Source organism: Takifugu flavidus, chromosome 4 (genome assembly GCF_003711565.1).
Source record: "Takifugu flavidus isolate HTHZ2018 chromosome 4, ASM371156v2, whole genome shotgun sequence".
Taxonomy (NCBI): Eukaryota; Metazoa; Chordata; class Actinopteri; order Tetraodontiformes; family Tetraodontidae; genus Takifugu; species Takifugu flavidus.
The window spans coordinates 10,948,905-10,968,241 of NC_079523.1; the positions used below are offsets into that span (position 1 = coordinate 10,948,905).

The 19,337-nt window shown below is 43.5% G+C and overlaps 4 protein-coding genes across 5 annotated transcripts; 1 reads left to right on the forward strand and 3 right to left on the reverse strand.

The window, feature by feature from the left end:
* Positions 1-153: 153 nt before the first annotated feature.
* Positions 154-3,786, forward strand: ruvbl1 (RuvB-like AAA ATPase 1). Its single transcript, XM_057029813.1, has 11 exons — positions 154-451; positions 914-1,000; positions 1,102-1,234; positions 1,824-1,975; positions 2,046-2,135; positions 2,608-2,757; positions 2,838-2,901; positions 2,978-3,176; positions 3,247-3,349; positions 3,425-3,516; positions 3,610-3,786. Exons 1-11 carry the CDS (start codon positions 311-313, stop codon positions 3,767-3,769), a joined length of 1,371 nt encoding a protein of 456 aa, XP_056885793.1. The 5' UTR covers positions 154-310; the 3' UTR covers positions 3,770-3,786.
* A 72-nt stretch (positions 3,787-3,858) lies between these two features.
* Positions 3,859-4,911, reverse strand: mustn1a (musculoskeletal, embryonic nuclear protein 1a). Its single transcript, XM_057029814.1, has 3 exons — positions 4,747-4,911; positions 4,523-4,652; positions 3,859-4,284 (listed from the first exon to the last, which is right to left on the reverse strand). The coding sequence occupies exons 1-3, from the start codon at positions 4,753-4,755 to the stop codon at positions 4,199-4,201; spliced, it is 225 nt and encodes a 74-aa protein (XP_056885794.1). The 5' UTR covers positions 4,756-4,911; the 3' UTR covers positions 3,859-4,198.
* A 488-nt stretch (positions 4,912-5,399) lies between these two features.
* Positions 5,400-8,072, reverse strand: rft1 (RFT1 homolog). The gene is made up of 10 exons (XM_057029812.1): positions 7,881-8,072; positions 7,722-7,807; positions 7,512-7,634; positions 7,126-7,417; positions 6,922-7,056; positions 6,593-6,853; positions 6,344-6,488; positions 6,159-6,264; positions 5,833-6,082; positions 5,400-5,751 (listed from the first exon to the last, which is right to left on the reverse strand). Exons 1-10 carry the CDS (start codon positions 7,941-7,943, stop codon positions 5,587-5,589), a joined length of 1,626 nt encoding a protein of 541 aa, XP_056885792.1. The 5' UTR covers positions 7,944-8,072; the 3' UTR covers positions 5,400-5,586.
* Positions 8,073-8,284: 212 nt separating this feature from the next.
* On the reverse strand, positions 8,285-18,536 carry prkcda (protein kinase C, delta a). Of its 2 annotated transcripts, none has more exons than XM_057029766.1 (18): positions 18,316-18,536; positions 16,168-16,305; positions 15,889-16,088; positions 15,734-15,800; positions 15,034-15,190; positions 14,724-14,755; positions 14,485-14,570; positions 13,970-14,099; positions 13,784-13,884; positions 13,458-13,554; positions 12,707-12,840; positions 12,445-12,618; positions 12,263-12,354; positions 10,375-10,437; positions 9,831-9,969; positions 9,502-9,690; positions 9,282-9,410; positions 8,285-9,179 (listed from the first exon to the last, which is right to left on the reverse strand). In XM_057029766.1, exons 2-18 carry the CDS (start codon positions 16,274-16,276, stop codon positions 9,021-9,023), a joined length of 2,058 nt encoding a protein of 685 aa, XP_056885746.1. In that variant the 5' UTR covers positions 16,277-16,305; positions 18,316-18,536; the 3' UTR covers positions 8,285-9,020. The 2 variants fall into 2 exon arrangements, with proteins under 2 accessions (XP_056885746.1, XP_056885745.1); XM_057029765.1 differs by having other exon boundaries at positions 12,707-12,843.
* Positions 18,537-19,337: the final 801 nt, after the last annotated feature.

Consider the following 19,337-nt stretch of genomic DNA (forward strand, 5'->3'; position numbering starts at 1 on the left):
AGAAACTGAAGCACAAACGGAAGTGAAAACTGTCAAACGAGTGATTGCTGAGGCGCTCAACCAATCAGCATTTTCTTATCTTTGGACGGCAGCCAATAGTTTGTCTAAATCGGACAAAAAGGCGGGGCTTTGTGGTATCACTTCCGCGGATGTTCCCTAGTAACCCGCATGGAAACAGGTTTTCCTGTGTTTGGGCGCCGTTAGTGGCGGTGAGAAGTTATTTGATATTTTTCTGACTCTCGCAATTTCCCCCCACACTCACATTCCTCTCAAGATTTAAACGTTGCATATTTGTTACGTAACCGTGACTATGAAGATCGAAGAGGTAAAGAGTACCACAAAAACCCAGCGAATTGCTTCGCACAGTCACGTTAAAGGACTTGGGCTTGACGAGGCCGGTTATGCTAAACAGTCCGCATGTGGTCTAGTGGGCCAGGAGGCTGCAAGAGAGGTATGGTCATCTTTCACTACACCTGCGATCATTTTCATGTCTGTAAAAAGCTTTTTGTACCTGAAATAATGGGGTTGTTAATTACTAGCGTCAGGAAATGCCAACAAGTTAGCTAAATCATATTAGCATGGTGGGGTCGCTATTTCTTGATTGATGGAATACAAAAGTAGTCACCATTAATACATGTAGTATTATTCACCACATTGGAAATATATTTTTGAGAGAGAATATATATGTATCCATAATGTTTAAGAAAACCTGTAGAGCTTATTGTATTGTAGCTACATTAATATTAAAGTGTAAAGAAATCACTTGCTATTAATTAAAAAGACTGGATCATTTGTGAAATGTTAACCAGAATCATCATGCTTGAGGCAGATATCAGCTCAGGAAATGTTCCATTAATTAATGATTCATTCCTACATGTAGATTATGTGTGGGTGACATTTTTATACTCTTTAGGCTTGTGGGATCATCGTTGAACAAATCCGTTCAAAGAAGATGGCAGGAAGGGCAATTTTATTGGCGGGGCCACCTGGAACAGGAAAAGTAAGTGGGCAGACAAAGAAAATGTTAATTCAATAAAACTGTAATTGCTCCTCCCATCTGGTTCCTGATTTCTAAATCTATCCCCTTGTCCTTGTTTTCAGACTGCACTGGCTTTGGCAATAGCACAGGAGCTGGGAAACAAGGTGCCTTTCTGTCCCATGGTCGGTAGTGAAGTCTACTCTGCCGAGATTAAGAAAACAGAAGTTCTAATGGAAAATTTCAGGAGGGCAATCGGTCAGTGTCAATTATTCGTTCATACCAGTTTTGATAGCTCACCGTAGAATTTACATGATGTGTAAACAAGAGTGAAATGGATATTCAAGCTATTTACTATTGATTTAGCGCTTTGGTTATGTTTGTCCTTTCTTATGTTTGTTCCAATGTTTTATGCTGTGTTACGATGATATTAATGAACTGCTGCTTTACCATTGTAACTCTTCCACCCTCTGAGGACTCCTTGGACAGAAAGAACAAGTCACCCTCCATGAGTTCAAGTTCAGGGCAATGGCAGATTTATGAGACTGTTGTTGAGACGGAAGGAAGGTTAAAAATGGGGAAGGGGTTTCGTGCAACTGCTGATGTTACCTGTCGTGCAGAAGGAAATAGTTTTAGAGGAGGGAACGGTGGTCATCAGCCCCTTTATTTCTGCGCAGCCGGAAAGAGGGGATTACATTTTGAAGTTGTCATCACCTGATAAGAGCAGCGTGACACACTCTCTGCCTTAGAGCGTCATATTTCTAAACACCTGTATGCTGCTTGACCTTCCAACGTGCACATTCAGGATTCTTTAAACAATCTTTGTGTCTGAAATGTGCACATTTAGGACTACGTATCAAAGAAACAAAGGAAGTGTATGAAGGTGAGGTGACAGAGCTGACCCCCTGCGAGACTGAAAACCCCATGGGTGGCTACGGCAAGACCATCAGTCACGTTATTATCGGACTAAAGACGGGCAAAGGCACCAAGCAACTCAAGGTCAGACATGAAGCTGATTTTATACGTATCATTTAGTGTATTAAAAACCTCTTTGTGCAACTTCCTGCAGCTGGACCCCAGCATTTACGAGAGTCTCCAGAAAGAACGAGTGGAAGTCGGAGATGTGATCTATATTGAAGCAAACAGTGGAGCTGTCAAGGTATTTCTAAACTGACCCTTCTTACTGGGGACATATTTGGTTTGAGCCAACTGTTTATACGTCATCTTAGGTCCCTAAGAGCAGTATTCTTTCATCTATAACCTGGTATGAAAGCTCTTCTGGAATTTGGAATGAGCTTCTCATTCCTGCCCCCCCTCTTCAGCAGAAGGGGCTTGTGGCCCTCGCTGACAGGTTGTGATGACGGCTCGTTCAGCCAGAGCAGGTGGGCCGGGGTGCAGCTCAGCTCTCCTCGGGGGCCAAACAGGGAGGGCTGGATGAGACATTTGTTACTGGTGACAGAGCTGTCATGACCCACCTTTCATTTCTCCCTCCGTCTGAGCTGAGCTGGCACCAGGTTCAAACGCACACCTGCTCACCTGTGCTGTCTTTAGTTTCACTAGTTTTTAGGGCGATGGGAGGCCTTCAGTTTTAGTTTAGTTCCTTTTTCAGAACCCTGTCTTTTCCCTTGCAGAGACAAGGTCGCTGCGACACATTTGCCACAGAGTTTGATTTGGAGGCGGAGGAGTACGTGCCGCTGCCCAAAGGTGACGTCCACAAAAAGAAGGAGATAGTCCAGGATGTCACGCTGCACGACCTGGATATAGCTAATGCTAGGCCTCAGGTATTTAACTGCAGACGCTGTGTTAAATAAGGCCAGTTTCCAGGGCGGTCTTTAAATAAATGCCTCTTGTTTGATCTCAGGGTGGTCAGGACATTCTTTCAATGATGGGACAACTGATGAAGCCTAAAAAGACAGAAATCACAGGTAGAGAAACGTAATACGAAGCTGGCATCACTCTGAAGTTTCTGTTGTTTACATATTCCATCTTCTCCGATTGCAGATAAGCTTCGTGCTGAGATCAACAAGGTGGTGAACCGCTATATTGACCAGGGCGTAGCCGAGCTGGTACCCGGGGTGCTGTTTGTGGACGAAGTGCACATGCTGGACACCGAATGCTTCACATATCTCCATCGAGCGCTCGAGAGCAGCATCTCCCCCATCGTCGTGTTTGCCTCCAACAGGGGAAACTGCTTGATCAGGTTGGACCTCGCAAGTTATTTTCATGGACCAAAGAGTATGTTTTTTTTATTTATATTTCTCGTTCATCAGGGGGACAGAGGACATCAGCTCTCCACACGGGATTCCCCTGGACTTGCTGGACAGAGTCATGATTATCCGCACCATACTGTACACACCACAGGAGATGAAGCAGGTGATCAGATGTCCGTGTGAGGTGGACGACAGCCCGTGTCCCCGCATCTGTCACTCATGACCGTGTGCTTTGTAGATCATCAAGATCCGCGCTCAGATTGAAGGGATCACCGTTGGTGAGGAAGCTCTGGCACACCTGGCAGAGATTGGGACAAAGACCACCCTCAGGTATGAATGGGCCCTCTGTATGGACCCAGGTCCAGGTCCATTATCCAGGTTGTGCTGAAAGAAGTGAGAGGACAATGTCTCCCATCTCCTCAGGTATGCCCTGCAGCTGCTGACACCAGCCAGTCTGCTGGGCCGAGTTCAGGGCAAAGAGACCGTGGACAGAGAGCAGGTCGAGGAAATCAACGAGCTGTTCTACGACGCCAAGTCCTCCGCTAAGATCCTCCAGGATCAGCAGCACAAGTTTTTGAAATAAAAATGGATTTATCTGTATGTTTAGTTGGTCACTCTTGTCCTGTTTACATTATTAATTTAGAAAATGAAAGATAAATGAATAGTCTTGGATTTCTTTTTTTTTTTTTTTTTAATTAAATTTACCGTTACATGAATCATCTTTATTTTGTTAATCATCAATATTTTTCTTCATTGGTGAAATATTTTTCAAACCAGACTCCTACACCACAGCTGCTTCCTACAGTAGCTTTTCTTTACCAGCATTTTGTTTATATTCTATTGTTCAGTATAAAAGTATTGCACAAAAATATATATTGGTGTTTTTTCTTTAGTTTTTACCTGGGTAATAAAAAGTTGATACTTTGTCTAAATTGAAAGTTAATAACATACAAGTGTGACATGTTTCATGACCCAACATTGACCCCGGAGGTCATGGATCTGGGCTCCCTTCCTACTTCCGGACTGCTGGAGCTGCGCGTGTGTCTGTTCCAGACTTCCTGCCGCCAAACACAGATGGCGCTGCTGTACCCGATCTCTCTGTGAAGACAGAATGTAAAAATTCTCCTTGAAAACAGACAGGAAGTACAGTATTATGTCCTGTGATTCTAATGTGCACGCTGCCGTCTTTCAGTCTTTTCTGTATATGGAGTGGAAACTTCAGCATCGTGACCAATGCCCCCACAAAAACTCGCTGCCTTGTGGAGAACATTTAACTACATTCAGGAAGAATTATGTCCTCCCAGACTGATGTGTGAGACTTTGAATGTGTCCTCACCGCATTCCTCCATTACTTGAATGGTCTTGCTCTTCGGAGGTCCAGTCAAGCCCAATTTGTTTGTGGCTTGGGTCAGATCCTCTTTCCTTACCTCTGGGCGCTGGAATTGTCCGTCTCCTTCCTGACTGGGCTGCAGGGAGTTTTGGAATAAAGAATAAAAGACATCTGGGTATTTGCAGCATCCTCCACATGATGACAAAATGTCAGCAAAACTGTTTTCTTACATCAGACATGTTTGAGCTGTTGAAGGTCCAGAAACTCTCACGTTCTGCTCTTGATACTAGTGTGTGTGTGTGTGTGTGTGCGCACTCCTCCTCTTCTCTCCCAGCCTGTGGTTTTTCTCATGTCAAACATCTGTCCATCCTCCTGCTGCCAAACCAGCCAACCGCTCCTTAAAAGGAATGTTGACTCCAGCCCTCCCTTTTTTTACCCAGTTACATAATCATTCCAGTTTAGGAACTCGCAGTTCAGTGTGGAAAGGATCAGAAGAGAAAGCAACAAAAATGTGTCTGAGTAACAGCTGAAGAATCTGATCATAAAAGTATGAGAATGCAGCTTCAGCACCAGAGCTCCAATAATGATTTACACATCATTATTGGATATCTCCACAAATGAGTACATCTCGTTTTCATCAAAATAAAGAAATTATTTTTGTCTCTTTCTGGGAATATAAATGAAACGGAAACATTGAAATAATTTGACTCATCTACTCTTCCATGAAACATTCTCTAAGAAACCTACTTTTTGTTCATCAAAATAAAGAAAATGATTTCTTTACCTTTTTCTGGGAGTAAAAAAGAAATAAACATTAAAATAATAATTTATAATTACATAACTCAGCACTCTGTTTCAGACAGTTTAAGTTTAAAAGCTGATGTGCAGATTCATCTTTTTATTAAAACAACTTATTCTTCAACATTCTTTAAACATTCTTTTTTCACATTCAGGTCTCACACGCACACGGTCCCTTTAAAAATGGCTTCCAAGTGCTCAGTAACTGAATGCAAACCCCCAAATGTTTGTGGTGACACTCAGACCTCTTAGGCAGAGATCCGCAGTGTAAATCACGTGTGTTTTTTGGAGTATCGGGCCAAAAGCTGAGTTCTGACAAACTGAACGAGCCGAGTTTCTGTCAGCAGAACAGCCGCAAACACGCCGAGGAGACAGGCAGCTCCCACGCCGACGTGAACCAACCTCATGGTCCAGCCTCGGTCACAGCAGAAAACACCCTGAGAGGGGAAACGAGCCAGAGATGACACAAAGATCTCAGGTGATTTTAGGAAAGAAAACAGAGCCAAAAGACGTCGTACCTCAGACAGTGCTGTGACGGCGGCGCTGGCGCCGAGCGCCAGCATCAGCAGCGGCGAGGGCCGGAGGCCTCTCAGAGGTTTCCATGGACTGGCCTGGAAGTAGCCGTGTATGTAAAGCAGACTGTGCAGGATTCTGAAGCCCATGTTGAGGCAATTTGCCAGTATGAAGCCCACGGCACCGGCCCACCATGTCAGCACATAGGACAGGAACAGGAAGGACACGGACAGAGCCAGCATCACCAGATTATACCTGAAAAAAAAAGTGTGGATTTCACTCGGAGCTAACAGGATGTGTGTTACGCTACTCGGCACTCCTGCATTCTTACTTGTCAACCTCTTCTTGGCTCATAGCAGCAAATACGAAACACTCTGTTACACCGTTGATGGCGAGCAGGAGGACGTAGCCGCTGTAGCATCTCAGCAAACCGGGTCCTTTTGTCAAAACAATATGTACAGTCCATCACATTTCTGGATGAGTTGAAGGCTAAACAATGGCAGGTGGCATATTTACCTGCACCACTGCTCAGCAGAGATCCACCATAAATGTCCAGGGCCAAGTGAGAAAAGGCATAGCCAAACACTGTGATGACCAGACCGATCACCAGCACCAGCTTTAGCAGGCACTCCAGGACCTCAGCTGCCATGGCAACCTCTTCCTGTAAAAAAAAACAATCAAAAGAAAACACACCATCAAATTCAAGACAATGTTTGTATTTTATCCATTCTCAAGAACTTGTTTCCACTTGTGTCCAAAACTCACCTGTTTCTGTCTTCTGACATCACATCCTCTCTCCAGGACTTTAGCAAAGAAGATGTAGAAGCTTTCCTCAATGGGCAGGAAGATGAAGCGGGCCACCATGGAGCCCAGGTTGTTGATGATGTCGTAGACACCCTGGTCTCCAAAGCTGAGAACGTTCAAAAAGGTCATGACATAGCGCTCGCCTTCTGTCAGGATCTGCTTCAGGAAGGACTGCTTAAAGAAGCTCCACGTGAGCCGGGCCAGAGTCCAGTCAACCAGAGGCTGCAAACGACAAATAAGGATTAATATCGAGCATTTTGGTGGCAAGATACACAGTTCTGCTTTAGTACCTCTCCATTAGCTCTGGAAGGCAAAAGATCTCCAACATGGTGCAGAGGAAACCTCTTCTTGGCTGCCTCCTCAGAGCCCAAGAATTTAATGAAATAAATCACATAGCAGAGTACCAGTGACCCTGTGTATAGCAACTAAAAAGAACCACAGATTAAAAACCTTGCAGTGTGACGGCAGCATTAAAAAACAATTTTTCTTCTTACATGAGCAGCAGAAAAAATGTAAAGGCCCCATTTAGGGGCCAGCACCACCAGGACAACAGTTACGCTGCACTTAGCAACCATCGCTAAGCTCTCAGCGACCACCTTCAGCCTGACGAACATGTGAGCCTGAGCCAGGACCCAGAGGGGCTCAGCCAGGAGCTCCTGCACCCCTGACAGGGCAAACAAGACCACAGCAGAGCCATAGTGGGGGACACTTTGGGGGTCAGGAACCTCCAGGAGCCACAGCCACACCCAGACCAGCAGGGCAGCCCACACCACACTCAGAGGCAATCTGAGAGGGACACCAAGAAGACAAGGGACTCAAAAAAACGGGATTACGGACACAATACGCAGGAATTGTTTTTGTAAATAACAAAACATCTGACGTCAGCCACAGCAGGTTGATGACTTGTCTCCAGCTGTAGTTGCTCCCAGATACCCCACTCAAACAGGCTCTACGGAATGCCTCTCTGGATAAAAATACTAATGTGGAGTACAGCAGTGTCAGTCTGTGTGAAAAGGACACAAATGAACATTACAACAGCTCACGTCGGTCCCTTATTTTAGGGGGGCTTTGCTGTTCTCCCCACATTTACCTGACATTAACCACACCGATCAGCTCTTTGGACACGAACCGCAGCGTGAATGCGTTCAGTAAAAAAGTGAGGACACGGAACATCACCTGGAATAATTGGAAATCAAAGGGAGTGAGAACATCAATTTAGATAGCTCACTATTCAAGTTCACTCGGGTACCTGTAGTAACACGTTATAAGACGCGAGCGTAGTCGCGTTCTTCAGAACGTCTTCTGAACTCATCCTCAAACCTTTTCAACTCGTTCGCTTGTATCTACGGTAGAAAACCATCGCACAATCAAACCAGTCCGAACGTGTGTGTGTGTTTGTACAAAACCGATATCAACATCTACTTCCGTACACACGGAAGTACTGTCACTACGGAAACGAGTTACGTAATGACGTCAGAGAACAGCGTATTCATCACGTGTCCGCTAGAGGGCGCACTCATCCTGCCTGAGTCATAATACATATTGAACTGTGCTAAATAGTCGGATTATCTGATTTGCTTATTTAATCCTAATTATATCTTTAAATACAAATCATAACGACTAATGTACAAATAGAATTCAAGCAGGCTATCAGACATGTAATTTGGTTTTTAATCTGATGTAAAAGATGGAGACAGTAAAAAAAAGTACAACCTAAATGAACCAATATACATGATACAACAATGTACATATACATAGTCTATATACAGCATTTCAGCAACTAAACTCTGTTTAGATCCATGTACCATGACTGACCCATTCATGCATGCATCCAATCTGCTCCCTACAAGACACACACAAGTTTATAATGCAGCTATTATTTACTCTTAATAAATTTGTTCATTATTTGGCACTATTGAGATTAACCCATGTTTTTCACAATCAGTAACACTAAGAATCCAAATAAATCAACAATTCAAGTTTTCAAATTCAGAAATCTACATTAATTTATATTTAAAGATGAGATAGTCACTTTAATACACTTAACCAATACGCAGTGTTTTTTTCACCACCTTTGCGCTTAATCTAACACAATACAGTAAGAGGGCTACAGACGGTACTAATGTCATGTGGAATGTAAGGATTTCAGACCTGCTGCTGAAGTTTTTTACTCATGCAGAAGTTCACAACAAGAATAATGCACAAAACACATTAATATAAATACAGTACGAGGGTCTGTCTCCGCCAATATTATTTCTACATTTACCCAGATGGAAGAAATTGTGCTAAAAACAATGTCACAAAAATGCTGACAGGAGAACCATGTGCTCATTTGAAATCCTAATAAGTTGAGAGGTTAAAGAAACCACCCTGAAACACTAGGCTGTCATCACTTGTCTAAAAGATGCTCCATCTTCGGGTTGATGAAGGAAAACCCAGAGAATGCTGACTGATCCATGGAGTCAATGAAGTTCTTCTCACTGTAGGAGAGACACGGCTTCTCAGAGAGGAACTCCCGATCAAAGTTGCTGCAGTCGTTTGGTGCTTTCTGTGATTAAAATGCAGCAGAATTAATCAAAAATGATCATTTAAAGATTCCAAAAATGTGTAAGCAGAGCATCTCCACTGAGAGGTGCCGGGCCAAGCATACCACTTTGGGCTTGAAGGGGGGTTCAACCTCTCTCCTCTCCAAGGCTGGCCAGTCAATCATCTTAAAGAAGGGATGTAAACGGATGTCACCCACAATCCCTAGTCTGCGAGTGGGGTCCCTCTCAAAGAACTGTAAGAAACCAGAGATTAGAGATCAGAGGTGCTTTATTGTATGTCAGTGTTTTCAGCTCCCTGTTGGATGTTTTGGGTGTGATATAGACCCGCTCAATCAGGTCCTTGGCCTCCTTGTTGATCCAGCGAGGGTAATGGGGAGTATCCATGCGGATGGACTCAAACAACTCATCCTCATCATCTCCGTGGAATGGTGACTGACCAATCAGCATTTCATACAGCAGCACTCCGAATGACCACCAGTCAACAGAGAAGGAGTATTTCTGTCCCAGCAGGATCTGAAGGGGTAAATAACATGTTATGAATCATCACTGGAGACCGACCCCGACGCTCAACCGCAACCAGGATGGCCTAAGATCAGACCATTGCAAAATGAACATTTCAAAATACAAGAGGACCTCTGAGTGTTGAACAGTACCTCTGGAGCAATGTAGTCAGGAGTGCCGCAGAAGGTGGTAGCACGATTCTCTCCAAACACATTTTCCTTGCACATGCCAAAATCTGCAATCTTTATGTGTCCCTCGTAGTCCAGCATCACATTGTCTAACTTTAAGTCTCTGTAAAAGTAAAACCCAAGCTTTAAATGTATTTAAATCAGAGTGAAAAGATCTGATCTAAATGCTGAGTTTATTCTGTGCAGTTTATTCTGTGGCTTGACTTTAAACTGTTGAACAGTCCTGCTAACCACGGCGTTACCACACAATGATCACGGAACTTTCAAAAGTGTGAAAATGCGTGGGGTTACCTAACAGAGCAACTTTAGAGTTTCATCAAGATCCTTTCTACACATACATGGAATTGCAGTCAGAACTACAGTAGGATAAAAATGGCAAACTATTTGGTATATTAACAGCTGATGTAGTTGAATTAAGCAGTGAAAACATCAAAAACTGTCTGTCTGCCCATTTAAGATTCTGTATTTTGCAGCAAACATGCAGATGGAAGCAAGTTTTCATTCCGACCTGTAGATGATCCCTTTGGAGTGTAAAAACTGGAGCCCGCAGCTGATCTCAGCTGAGTAGAACCTGTGAAGACAAACAAGCGGTGCCTGATGTCAGATCCTCGTCTGTTCCACTGCTGTTACCACACGACTCAGCCGACAGCTTGTTTCGCTGTCCAACTGAATTATTGAACAGCTCATTTGTATGGAGTGAGAGACGGGTGAAGAGCCCATAACGTGAAACTGGAGAGCTGTTCGGAGCCGAAAGATTAGCCCGACCTGCTTCTCTCATCACCTGTGTCAGGTAAAACGATTGAGTCCTGAGACGGGGCGGAGCTGCCTCAGCCCTAAATCTAATAACTGTCAACTTGAAACAACTAACAGAGAGAACACGGATGCATCAATACACACAAAAACATTGTCTCAGTAGGTAGAAGTGTGTTGAAGACTGAGATGATAGACTGAACTGTCTCTGCCACCAGTGGGAAGAGAGGACTTGTGGTGAAGTAGAGGTCACAGCAAACTCTGTGATGCGTTCACTGCCCCAGGAAAAAAAATTGCATAAGCGAAAATGGGCGATACTTTCCGCTGTGGAAGCTGCAGCGCTGCACGAGCGTGTGCGTCAAAATTAATGTCAAAACTTGCTTTGTTAAAAGTATATAACAGTACGTCACTGAGAGAGGAGTTTAATAGAGACCAATGGAAAATTGCACCTTTATCTTTTCACAGTGGATATTAGATTTGCAGTATCAGGATGTGGCCACCTCACCAGACTGCATCATGTTGATCATCACACTCACAGTTTGAAGCTTGTTTTTATATACTTGCAAACCAAAAACCACCTAAAAAACATGATCTGATCTGCGGTGCCGCTCATTTAAAGTGCTACTTCTTTATTAATTCCACAAATAATGAAAACAACCAATGAGAAGGGTGCTCTCCACATATAATGGGTGGATATATTTAATATTTGAGCGCACTTCAAAGGAACTCCAGTGTGCCCATATCCCTTGTCTATGTTCTGGTTTTGATCTCCCAGTAGCTGCCTCAATATGATTTGTGTTCTTATTTTGGAGGTCAAACTTCTATTTATTGTCTTTTTCTTTTATATCTGTGATCGAACCAACCTTCAAAAGTAAACCTTTGAAGAAGCATGTGGGTTTTTTTCTAAAATATGTACATCTGTCCATTAAAGATAGTTTTGCTATGCTGTGCAACATCCTTATTTTGATAGATTTGCAAATATATAGTTTAACTCTCTGTCAAATATTTAGCTTTTCACTTCTTTAATTACAATATTATACATTTAAAGACTGAACTGATATATGATAGAATATATTTTTTTCCACATATGCAATTAAAAATTCTGAAACCTACATCAATTATCTATAATTCAACTAAAAATTAAAAGCTGGTAAAATTCTACATGTTAGCATCACCAAACTATTATCTAATTTTAAGCGCTTGTGAGTGTGCATGTAGTCGGTGGGTGTGCAGCTGTCCGTGAGCTATAGATTTCAGCTCACTGGATTTAAGCACGGAACCATTGTTTTGTTTCTGAAGGGATTCCCAGAGAGGGGTGAGCAGGATGGTGGGTGGCAGTAACTGATACTGCCACATAAAACATGACACAGGCACCGTGCGCCGCTAACACCTTACAAGGCCAGTCTGCTAGTGAGCAACCGCTAACTGACTCCTGCACAGCCCCACGCCTCCAGTATATAATAGAGAAGACTAGAGCCACACTGGGGAGAGACAGAGGGGACGGAAGTAAACAGCAGCTGTCTTCCATCAGCACACTCATTCACTTTGCGTGACTCTGTACAACAACAGGAACTTTCTGCATGTGCGTATGTGTGTGTGTGCGTGTGTGTATGTGTGTGCGTATGTGTAACATAGGTGACACTCACGTGGCTCTATGGAGGTCAAAACGGCCCTTCTCCTGTATGTGAAACATCAGGTCTCCTCCATTCAAATACTCCATAACGAAGAACAGATGTTCCTGTTGACAAGTTTAATGCGACACATTGTGGATTTAGGTCCAGAGGGATGCAGTGGGGAAAGGAAGGGTGAGCCATCACCGAGCGACTACCTTGGTCTGGAATGTTGAGTAAAGGTGCGTGAGGAAAGGGTTTTCCCAGGCTAGAGCCAGGACTCTCTTTTCCACCATAGTGCACTCCACATCGTCGTCCATCAGAACCACGTCTTTTTTAAGCGCCTTCACCGCAAAGTACTCTCCGCGACCCTTCAGCTCCGCTAGGAGAACCTGTTGAGAGGAGGAAAAGACGAAGCATCACTGAATATTCCCTAATTTTAGGGTTTGTGTTTGATCTGTTGGCATCTAAGACATGTACCTTGCCAAAGCTGCCTTTTCCCAAGACCTTGTGGAAGACAAAGCTGTCCACATTGAGGCGGGTCAGATGAGTGATGCGAGACTGCGGTCGTGGGCTGGTCCCCTGCCAAATTTGACCATAGGTTCCTGTGGGTCCTGCTTATAAACAAAGCACCACACATTAAAAAAAAGCATACATTAACTACAGTGATCCCTCGTTTATCGCGGGAGTTGCGTTCCAAAAATAACACGCGAAAAGTGAAATCCGTGAAGTAGTCAGCATTTTTTTTATTTTTTATTTTACAATGCAAAGTAGAACTATAGAATGAAACCAAAAATCAAAACCTGTTTTAAAGCCCAAAATTTGTTTAAAACAATAATTTTAATCTAGTAATACAAGGTTGGAAACATTGTCACTGGCGTATTTCCCAGTCCCAGCTGTGCCTCTTCGTCCTGACTCCGCTCCGCTGGAGTGTCTGTTTCTACTGAAGGCGCAGGAGTCTTTCTCCGAGAGAAGAACATTGTTATGGGTAGTTGTTGGCGCTCTTTCTTTTTCTGAGCAAGAAGATTTTTATAAACGGATATGCCACCTTCGATTATATTTGAGAACTGCAATGAACGACTCGCAAAAAAAATCCGTGAAGCAGCGAAGCCGTGAAAGATGAAACGCGATATAGCGAGGGATCACTGTATAGGAAGACCTTTGCATGCACCAGTGTCAGCACAGAGGTGGCAGCGTCCACAGAATATCTGTGGGTGAACCAGCCACTGACCATTGATGTCCAGCTCAGCAAGCTTGCTAACTTCATCGTAGATTCCGATATCAGGAAGGTTGGGCAGGCAGGGGTCAGAACGACGGGTGGAGGATTTCTAGTGAATAAGGGAAAAAAAAAACACTCTCTACTCTGTTTCATCCCATATAATCTCTCTGCATGAGTTCCTATGGTCATGACGTTTCACTAATCACGCTGGCGATGCATCTTAAGCCTTAAAGCAGCACTGAGCCACATATTTCCAGTAGATATGAACAGATCTAAGTAGATATGAACAGATGTTGCCTGTAGTCAACACAAGATGTGTGACCCACTCCCGATCTCACCTGGCTGACTTGTGTAAGTGCTTCAGCCAGAAGTTTCTGGTTGATCCCACAAAGATTGGCTACTTTGTCTTGACACTTATGATGGACGTTCATTGCACAATCTACAAACACAAAAACACAAAGAGAAAATGAATAAAGCCGTTAAAGCCTGGACATCCAAACATGGAGGAAGTTGAGCCACCGCACCTTCACACTTGAGGCCCTGCTTGACCAGACCCCACAGCAGGCTCCCACAGTGGTCGCAGAAAGTGGGACTCATGTAGTTGTGCGACTTGAAGCGGTGCGGCATGTCGATTTTGAAGCGCTCCTTCTGGAACTGGACAAACACAGTTCGTCTTCTGCATGAACGCTCAGCAGTACAGGAACCTGGGGAAAAACCTGCCCCATCTTTCCCTGCTGCCCTCTCTGCTGCAGTTCTCCAACTGCACTGTTGTATTTACAGTACTGCAAGTCTAAGAGGCCGCAGCTCTATTATTCACTCTGCAGACGGGCACCTCTAATCATTATCTATGCCAGTCAATGTTTGATTGGACTCATCTGTCAATATTGTTAAGGGATCTCATCAAATGTGGGTCCACTATGTCAAACGGTGACCCAGAGACACCTGACAAACACTCCAAGGATGAAAGGAAAACTAAAAAGGACTTTAATGGTCAAATCTGACACGGATATGATGCACAGAACAAATATGTGATCCATACCACAGTATCCCGACTGTTGGCCGCAGTACCGGTGCATCTGCCGATGATTTTGTCTATGCATTTCTTGTGGATGGCTGCATTGCATTCTGGCAAAAAGATTTAAAAAAATAAAAATAAAAGCTCATCTTCACCTAATCCAGTTCCTCCTATTTACTGGCTGTTTAAAATAATGGAATATTCTTATACATCCACATACACACATCTCTATTGAACAGGAAGGAATGAGGCGGCACACTTACGTCTGCATTTGTAGCCTTGCTTGTTAAGTCCCCTGATGGCAGGAAAATAATTATTTATTATCACATTTGATAATCACATTATGGGTTTGATTCTCCTCCAGAGACAGCAAAAGGGTTCTCAAAATAAGTCCAAAAAAGGACCTGTAGCTCACTTCATCCCAGTCAGGAAGTGACTACACCAAAAAGTGCCTGAACACTGTCTTTAATCGATACGTGACCGGTGTTTTAGTCTGCGTATCTGATTGCTGGTTTCTGAGATCCAATTTTGCTTCCTCGAGGAGTTTGTTTACAAGACCGGAGTCGGACTGACCAGACAAATTCTCTGCACACGGAGCAGAAAGTGGGCTGCCTGAAGAAGGTGGCGATGAACTCGTGGTTCTTTATGAAGTGGATCTTGGCCTGCTTGATGGCCCCTCGCCTACGGTTCAGGGTGGGGGCCTCTTCCTCCTTTACAGAATGTTTGCTCTCTTCAGGCAGAGAGGAAAACAGAATTTGTCAAACACTTCTGCTGTGAGCCAAAAGCCGGGTTTGTATTGCTCATAAATTGGGAATCAATGCGAGGGAAAATAAATCCTGGTGAACAATAAGGTTAGCAAAGATAAACCGTCACAAGTGTGTGAACAGTTGGTTTATCAAGGCGGGCATTTAAAGCTCAGGAAGTATGACAAAGCATTTTTCCTGCTACAATTTCAAAATGATTGAGGGGGAAAGGGTTAAAAATTAGAAATAAAACATAATTCTTCTTACTTAATGGAGAATAAAGTGTGGATAAAACTTTTTTCAGTTCAATTCATACACTAGCTGAGGGTTTTCTTGAAGAGCTAGTTTTATTCAGGTCAGAGAGCAATACTAAACCAAATTTACATGTTGGTAATGGAAACAGAACACATATGCAGGCCAAAGAATCCAAAACAAGACAGAAACAGTGCTGGGGGGGAAAAAGAGCGCTGTTCAAAATTAATGTAAGTTTAAAAAGACAGGAAAGAAGAAAATATGCTGTTTTCTTTTACCCGTGTCTCCTCCTTCTAGGAAATACTGCACCACCATCATCACCTTCCCAGAAGGATGAAGATCCACCTGAACACACAGGTAGACATAGAGAAAGTCAAACACACACACACCTGAGTGTGTATATTGGGAGAGAGGACGACCTGTAATCTCATACCCAGAACTCAGCGCGCCCGTTAGCTTTTTTACACCGCTCTGCAAGGACAGACACCCCGACCGTGACCTCCGCCAGCGGCTCCTCTGCTGTTTTCATCAGCAGCACCTCCAGCACACGACCCTCATAGATATGTGCATCAAAACTGGCTTTCCAGGCAGGGTACATGGTGGGCTTCCTCTGGACCAAGGTTTTACCTCTTTCTAGGAAATGGAAAGCAGATGGGGCATTACGAGAGTCTATTCCAACTAACTAACTTATATCTAAACACCAGTTCCTCACCAGTCGTTAAGGCCTCCTTTAGTTTGATGGCACAGAAGGGAGGATCAGCCAGTGGAGCCAAGACACCCAGCTCGTAGGAACTGAAGGCAATCCTCAGGAAAGGAGCCATGGTGGCAGATAGCAAGCTCACCCCTAAAGCTGAGGGGAAACGCAGTGTTAGCTCAGGCAGATACTTCAACTTAATACTCATCTGCATTCTTTTTCGGGAAAGTACAGTCAGAGTCTACTACTATGGAGAACTGCACTTCCCTACCCTATTTATCTATCTATGATTTGTACAAGGGGTTATATCTTCTGTCTTAGTGGTGGGGAGACTCATGTTTACCCTGTCTGGTTGGAAGTGTTTTCCTTTTTGTCTCATAATTGGCATCAGATATATTGCTTTCCACAATTCTATCTATCTATCTATCTATCTATCTATCTATCTATCTATCTATCTATCTATCTATCTATCTATCTATCTATCTAGTGACCTATTTATGAAGATCAATGCCATCATACAGAGCGGTACATATGTCAATATCTGGAACACAAAAGGTGACGCCCTTGATAATGTAAGACAAATATTTCGGTCCCTCCCAAGCTGTGTTGTTGGATGTTTTTTTTTTAATTTGTTCCACCCCTTTAAACAACAAACCAGTTACGTCTCTTCTTTGGTTTCCTCTGTCAAATCATTTACGAGTCTGTAGTTCCTATAAAGCTGCAGCTACAAGAGTGGAAGTATTTTTCCTCAGCTGTTAAGGCAAAGCAGGCTTCAACCTGTTACTAATCCACACACAGGCATGCACAAGCATGCACCACAGTAGGCCGAACTGGTATTCACAATCGTTAACACCTAACAGCCCAGCAAATTAGAGACCGACCAAAAAAAAACCTGGAAGGAAACTTGGTTTACTCACTCGCTCTGCTGATATCTGTAATGTCAGAGTTTGGTTAGTTAATTAACACCGATCCTGCTGTGTGGCCGCCGGTGAATGCCATTGATTGGTCGGGAAATGTTCATGTACAGACAGAAATAGCACAATCTGGGATATTTATATTCACTGCACCACTAACTGCAACCTGTCTACATATCTGTTTTTGAGAGGGTCACCAAGAATTGTAATTGTTTCCATGTAACAAGTAACACAACACCAGTATTAAAGCAACGTGTTATGTAATGAAAGTTGCACATTTACAACATAAAGTGGAAGCAATTATAATTAACTAGCAGCACAATGTAAACCAGTATGGTGTCATTCCCTTCTTATTTATTGTCTCATCTATCTAATTATTCCACATAGTGTGAAATAAGAAAAACAAGTCAACAAACACAAACAAGGGGCATAACAAGAGTTTTCCACATTAAGATGTGTAAAATTGATAAATTACTGCTTATAAATTTCTGTGATTACAGCACAGCCACTTCACTTTAGCTACGGAAACAGCTTTCCTTGCACGCGCGCACGCGCGCACACACACACACAAATGGGGCATGTGTGACAGCTGCAGAGCATACTGTCTCTGCTTTTAAAACCTGGGACTGTACTTCATTAATCCATCTACAGAAAAACGAGTCGGTCCCTGCAACTAACTGGTTATCTTTGCTGGCCAGTCCGAATCATTAAAATGAAATTTGAAATTCAAAAAATAAAAATAAATACTTTGACCCAGAGTGGAATTTCGCGTTCTTTTTCGGGGCCAGCATCCAACAATAGCTGACCCTGATGCATTCAGATGGAGTCATATCTGATGCAAGCTGTCGCTGCAGAGTAACAGCGACGAGTGTGCGATTGAGTCATAACACACATCCTGTCAATAACTGATCAAACACTCGCTGGTTTTTCCAAACGACGGGAGAGAGACAGAGACAGACAGAGAGAGAGACAGAGAGAGAGAGACAGAGAGTGAGAGAGAGAGAGACAGAGAACAGATTCCGCTGCAGAATTGTCATAAGATGAAGCAAAACGTAGGGGGAAAGTTGTTGGACACTGACTAACTACATATCTATACAAAAGAATGCTTGAAAACACACAAAATGCATACATGCTGGTGGGAAATGCAAATAAATAGCCAACAGTAGCGCCGAGAGTCACCGCGGAACCTTTAATTTCCCACCGCAGAGGGAAAGAAAAGGAAAAATAAGGAGGGGGGGGAACATTTTCTTACTCTTTCCACAACTTCCTGTAAACTCCTCCCGAGAGAGCCAACGTGTGAAGACCGACGCGGCCGCAGCCTCAGCTCGCAGAAACTTCAGCGCTGCTCGGCTCCAGGGGCGGTCAAACTTGACTTTTATTCTTCTTCTGCTGTTTTTTTGTCTCTCCGCGAGTCCGCCGTTTGAGGAAGTGCAACGCGCGAGACTCTCTCTCCCTCCCTCCCTCCCTCTCTCTCTCTCTCTCTCTCTCTCTCTCGGGCTGTGACGTTTACCTGATACGCGCGGGCACGCTCGCTCGCGCACGACCCCCTCCCACGTGACCACAAAAAATGCGTCTCAGAGCAGGGCGCTGCTCTGGATTTCCAGTGAACCAGCCGACACGTGCGTTTTTTTTCCATTTCCGCCGCAGCTCTGGCGCGTGCAGAGTAGTCAACTTGATGATCGATCAACTTTATCTGAAACCCGATCAGGCAACGGGTCCGTATAAGTCCACTAATCTGTGAAAGGGAATGACCACTTTAAATGTAACAGGTGTGCGAGTGAGGCTTTGTATATTGTATTCAGCGTTTAGCTGCGCATCCTGTTAATAAGACAGGTCGAATTGACAGCAACGTTCATCCTGTTTTTCTAATGTTCTCTCATTTTCTGCGTATCACATTCAAATGTTACGATTGCAAAAAAAAGATGATGTATTGTAAAACGTGCTTTTTAAAAAATGAAATAATGAGCATGACTAAAGCTATTAAATACATTTGATTGCAATATTGGCTATTGGTCTGGGTGAGTTTATTTATTTGTTCCATTTCTTTAGAGTCTGGAAAGCTGTGTAATTCTGTACAACTGTCATGAATTTTAATGTAATGGCACCTAGATGAAATATTTATGTACAAAATTGAAATTGTTAGGGTGTCAAAATTGTACCCAAGAGCAGCTCTCGATTAAATGCAGTTAAATCTTTTGCTGAAAGCAGCGAGAGGACAGGTAGCTAGAGATCTGCATTGCTGCGGAGGGTGCCCTACATTACGATAAAGCCTAG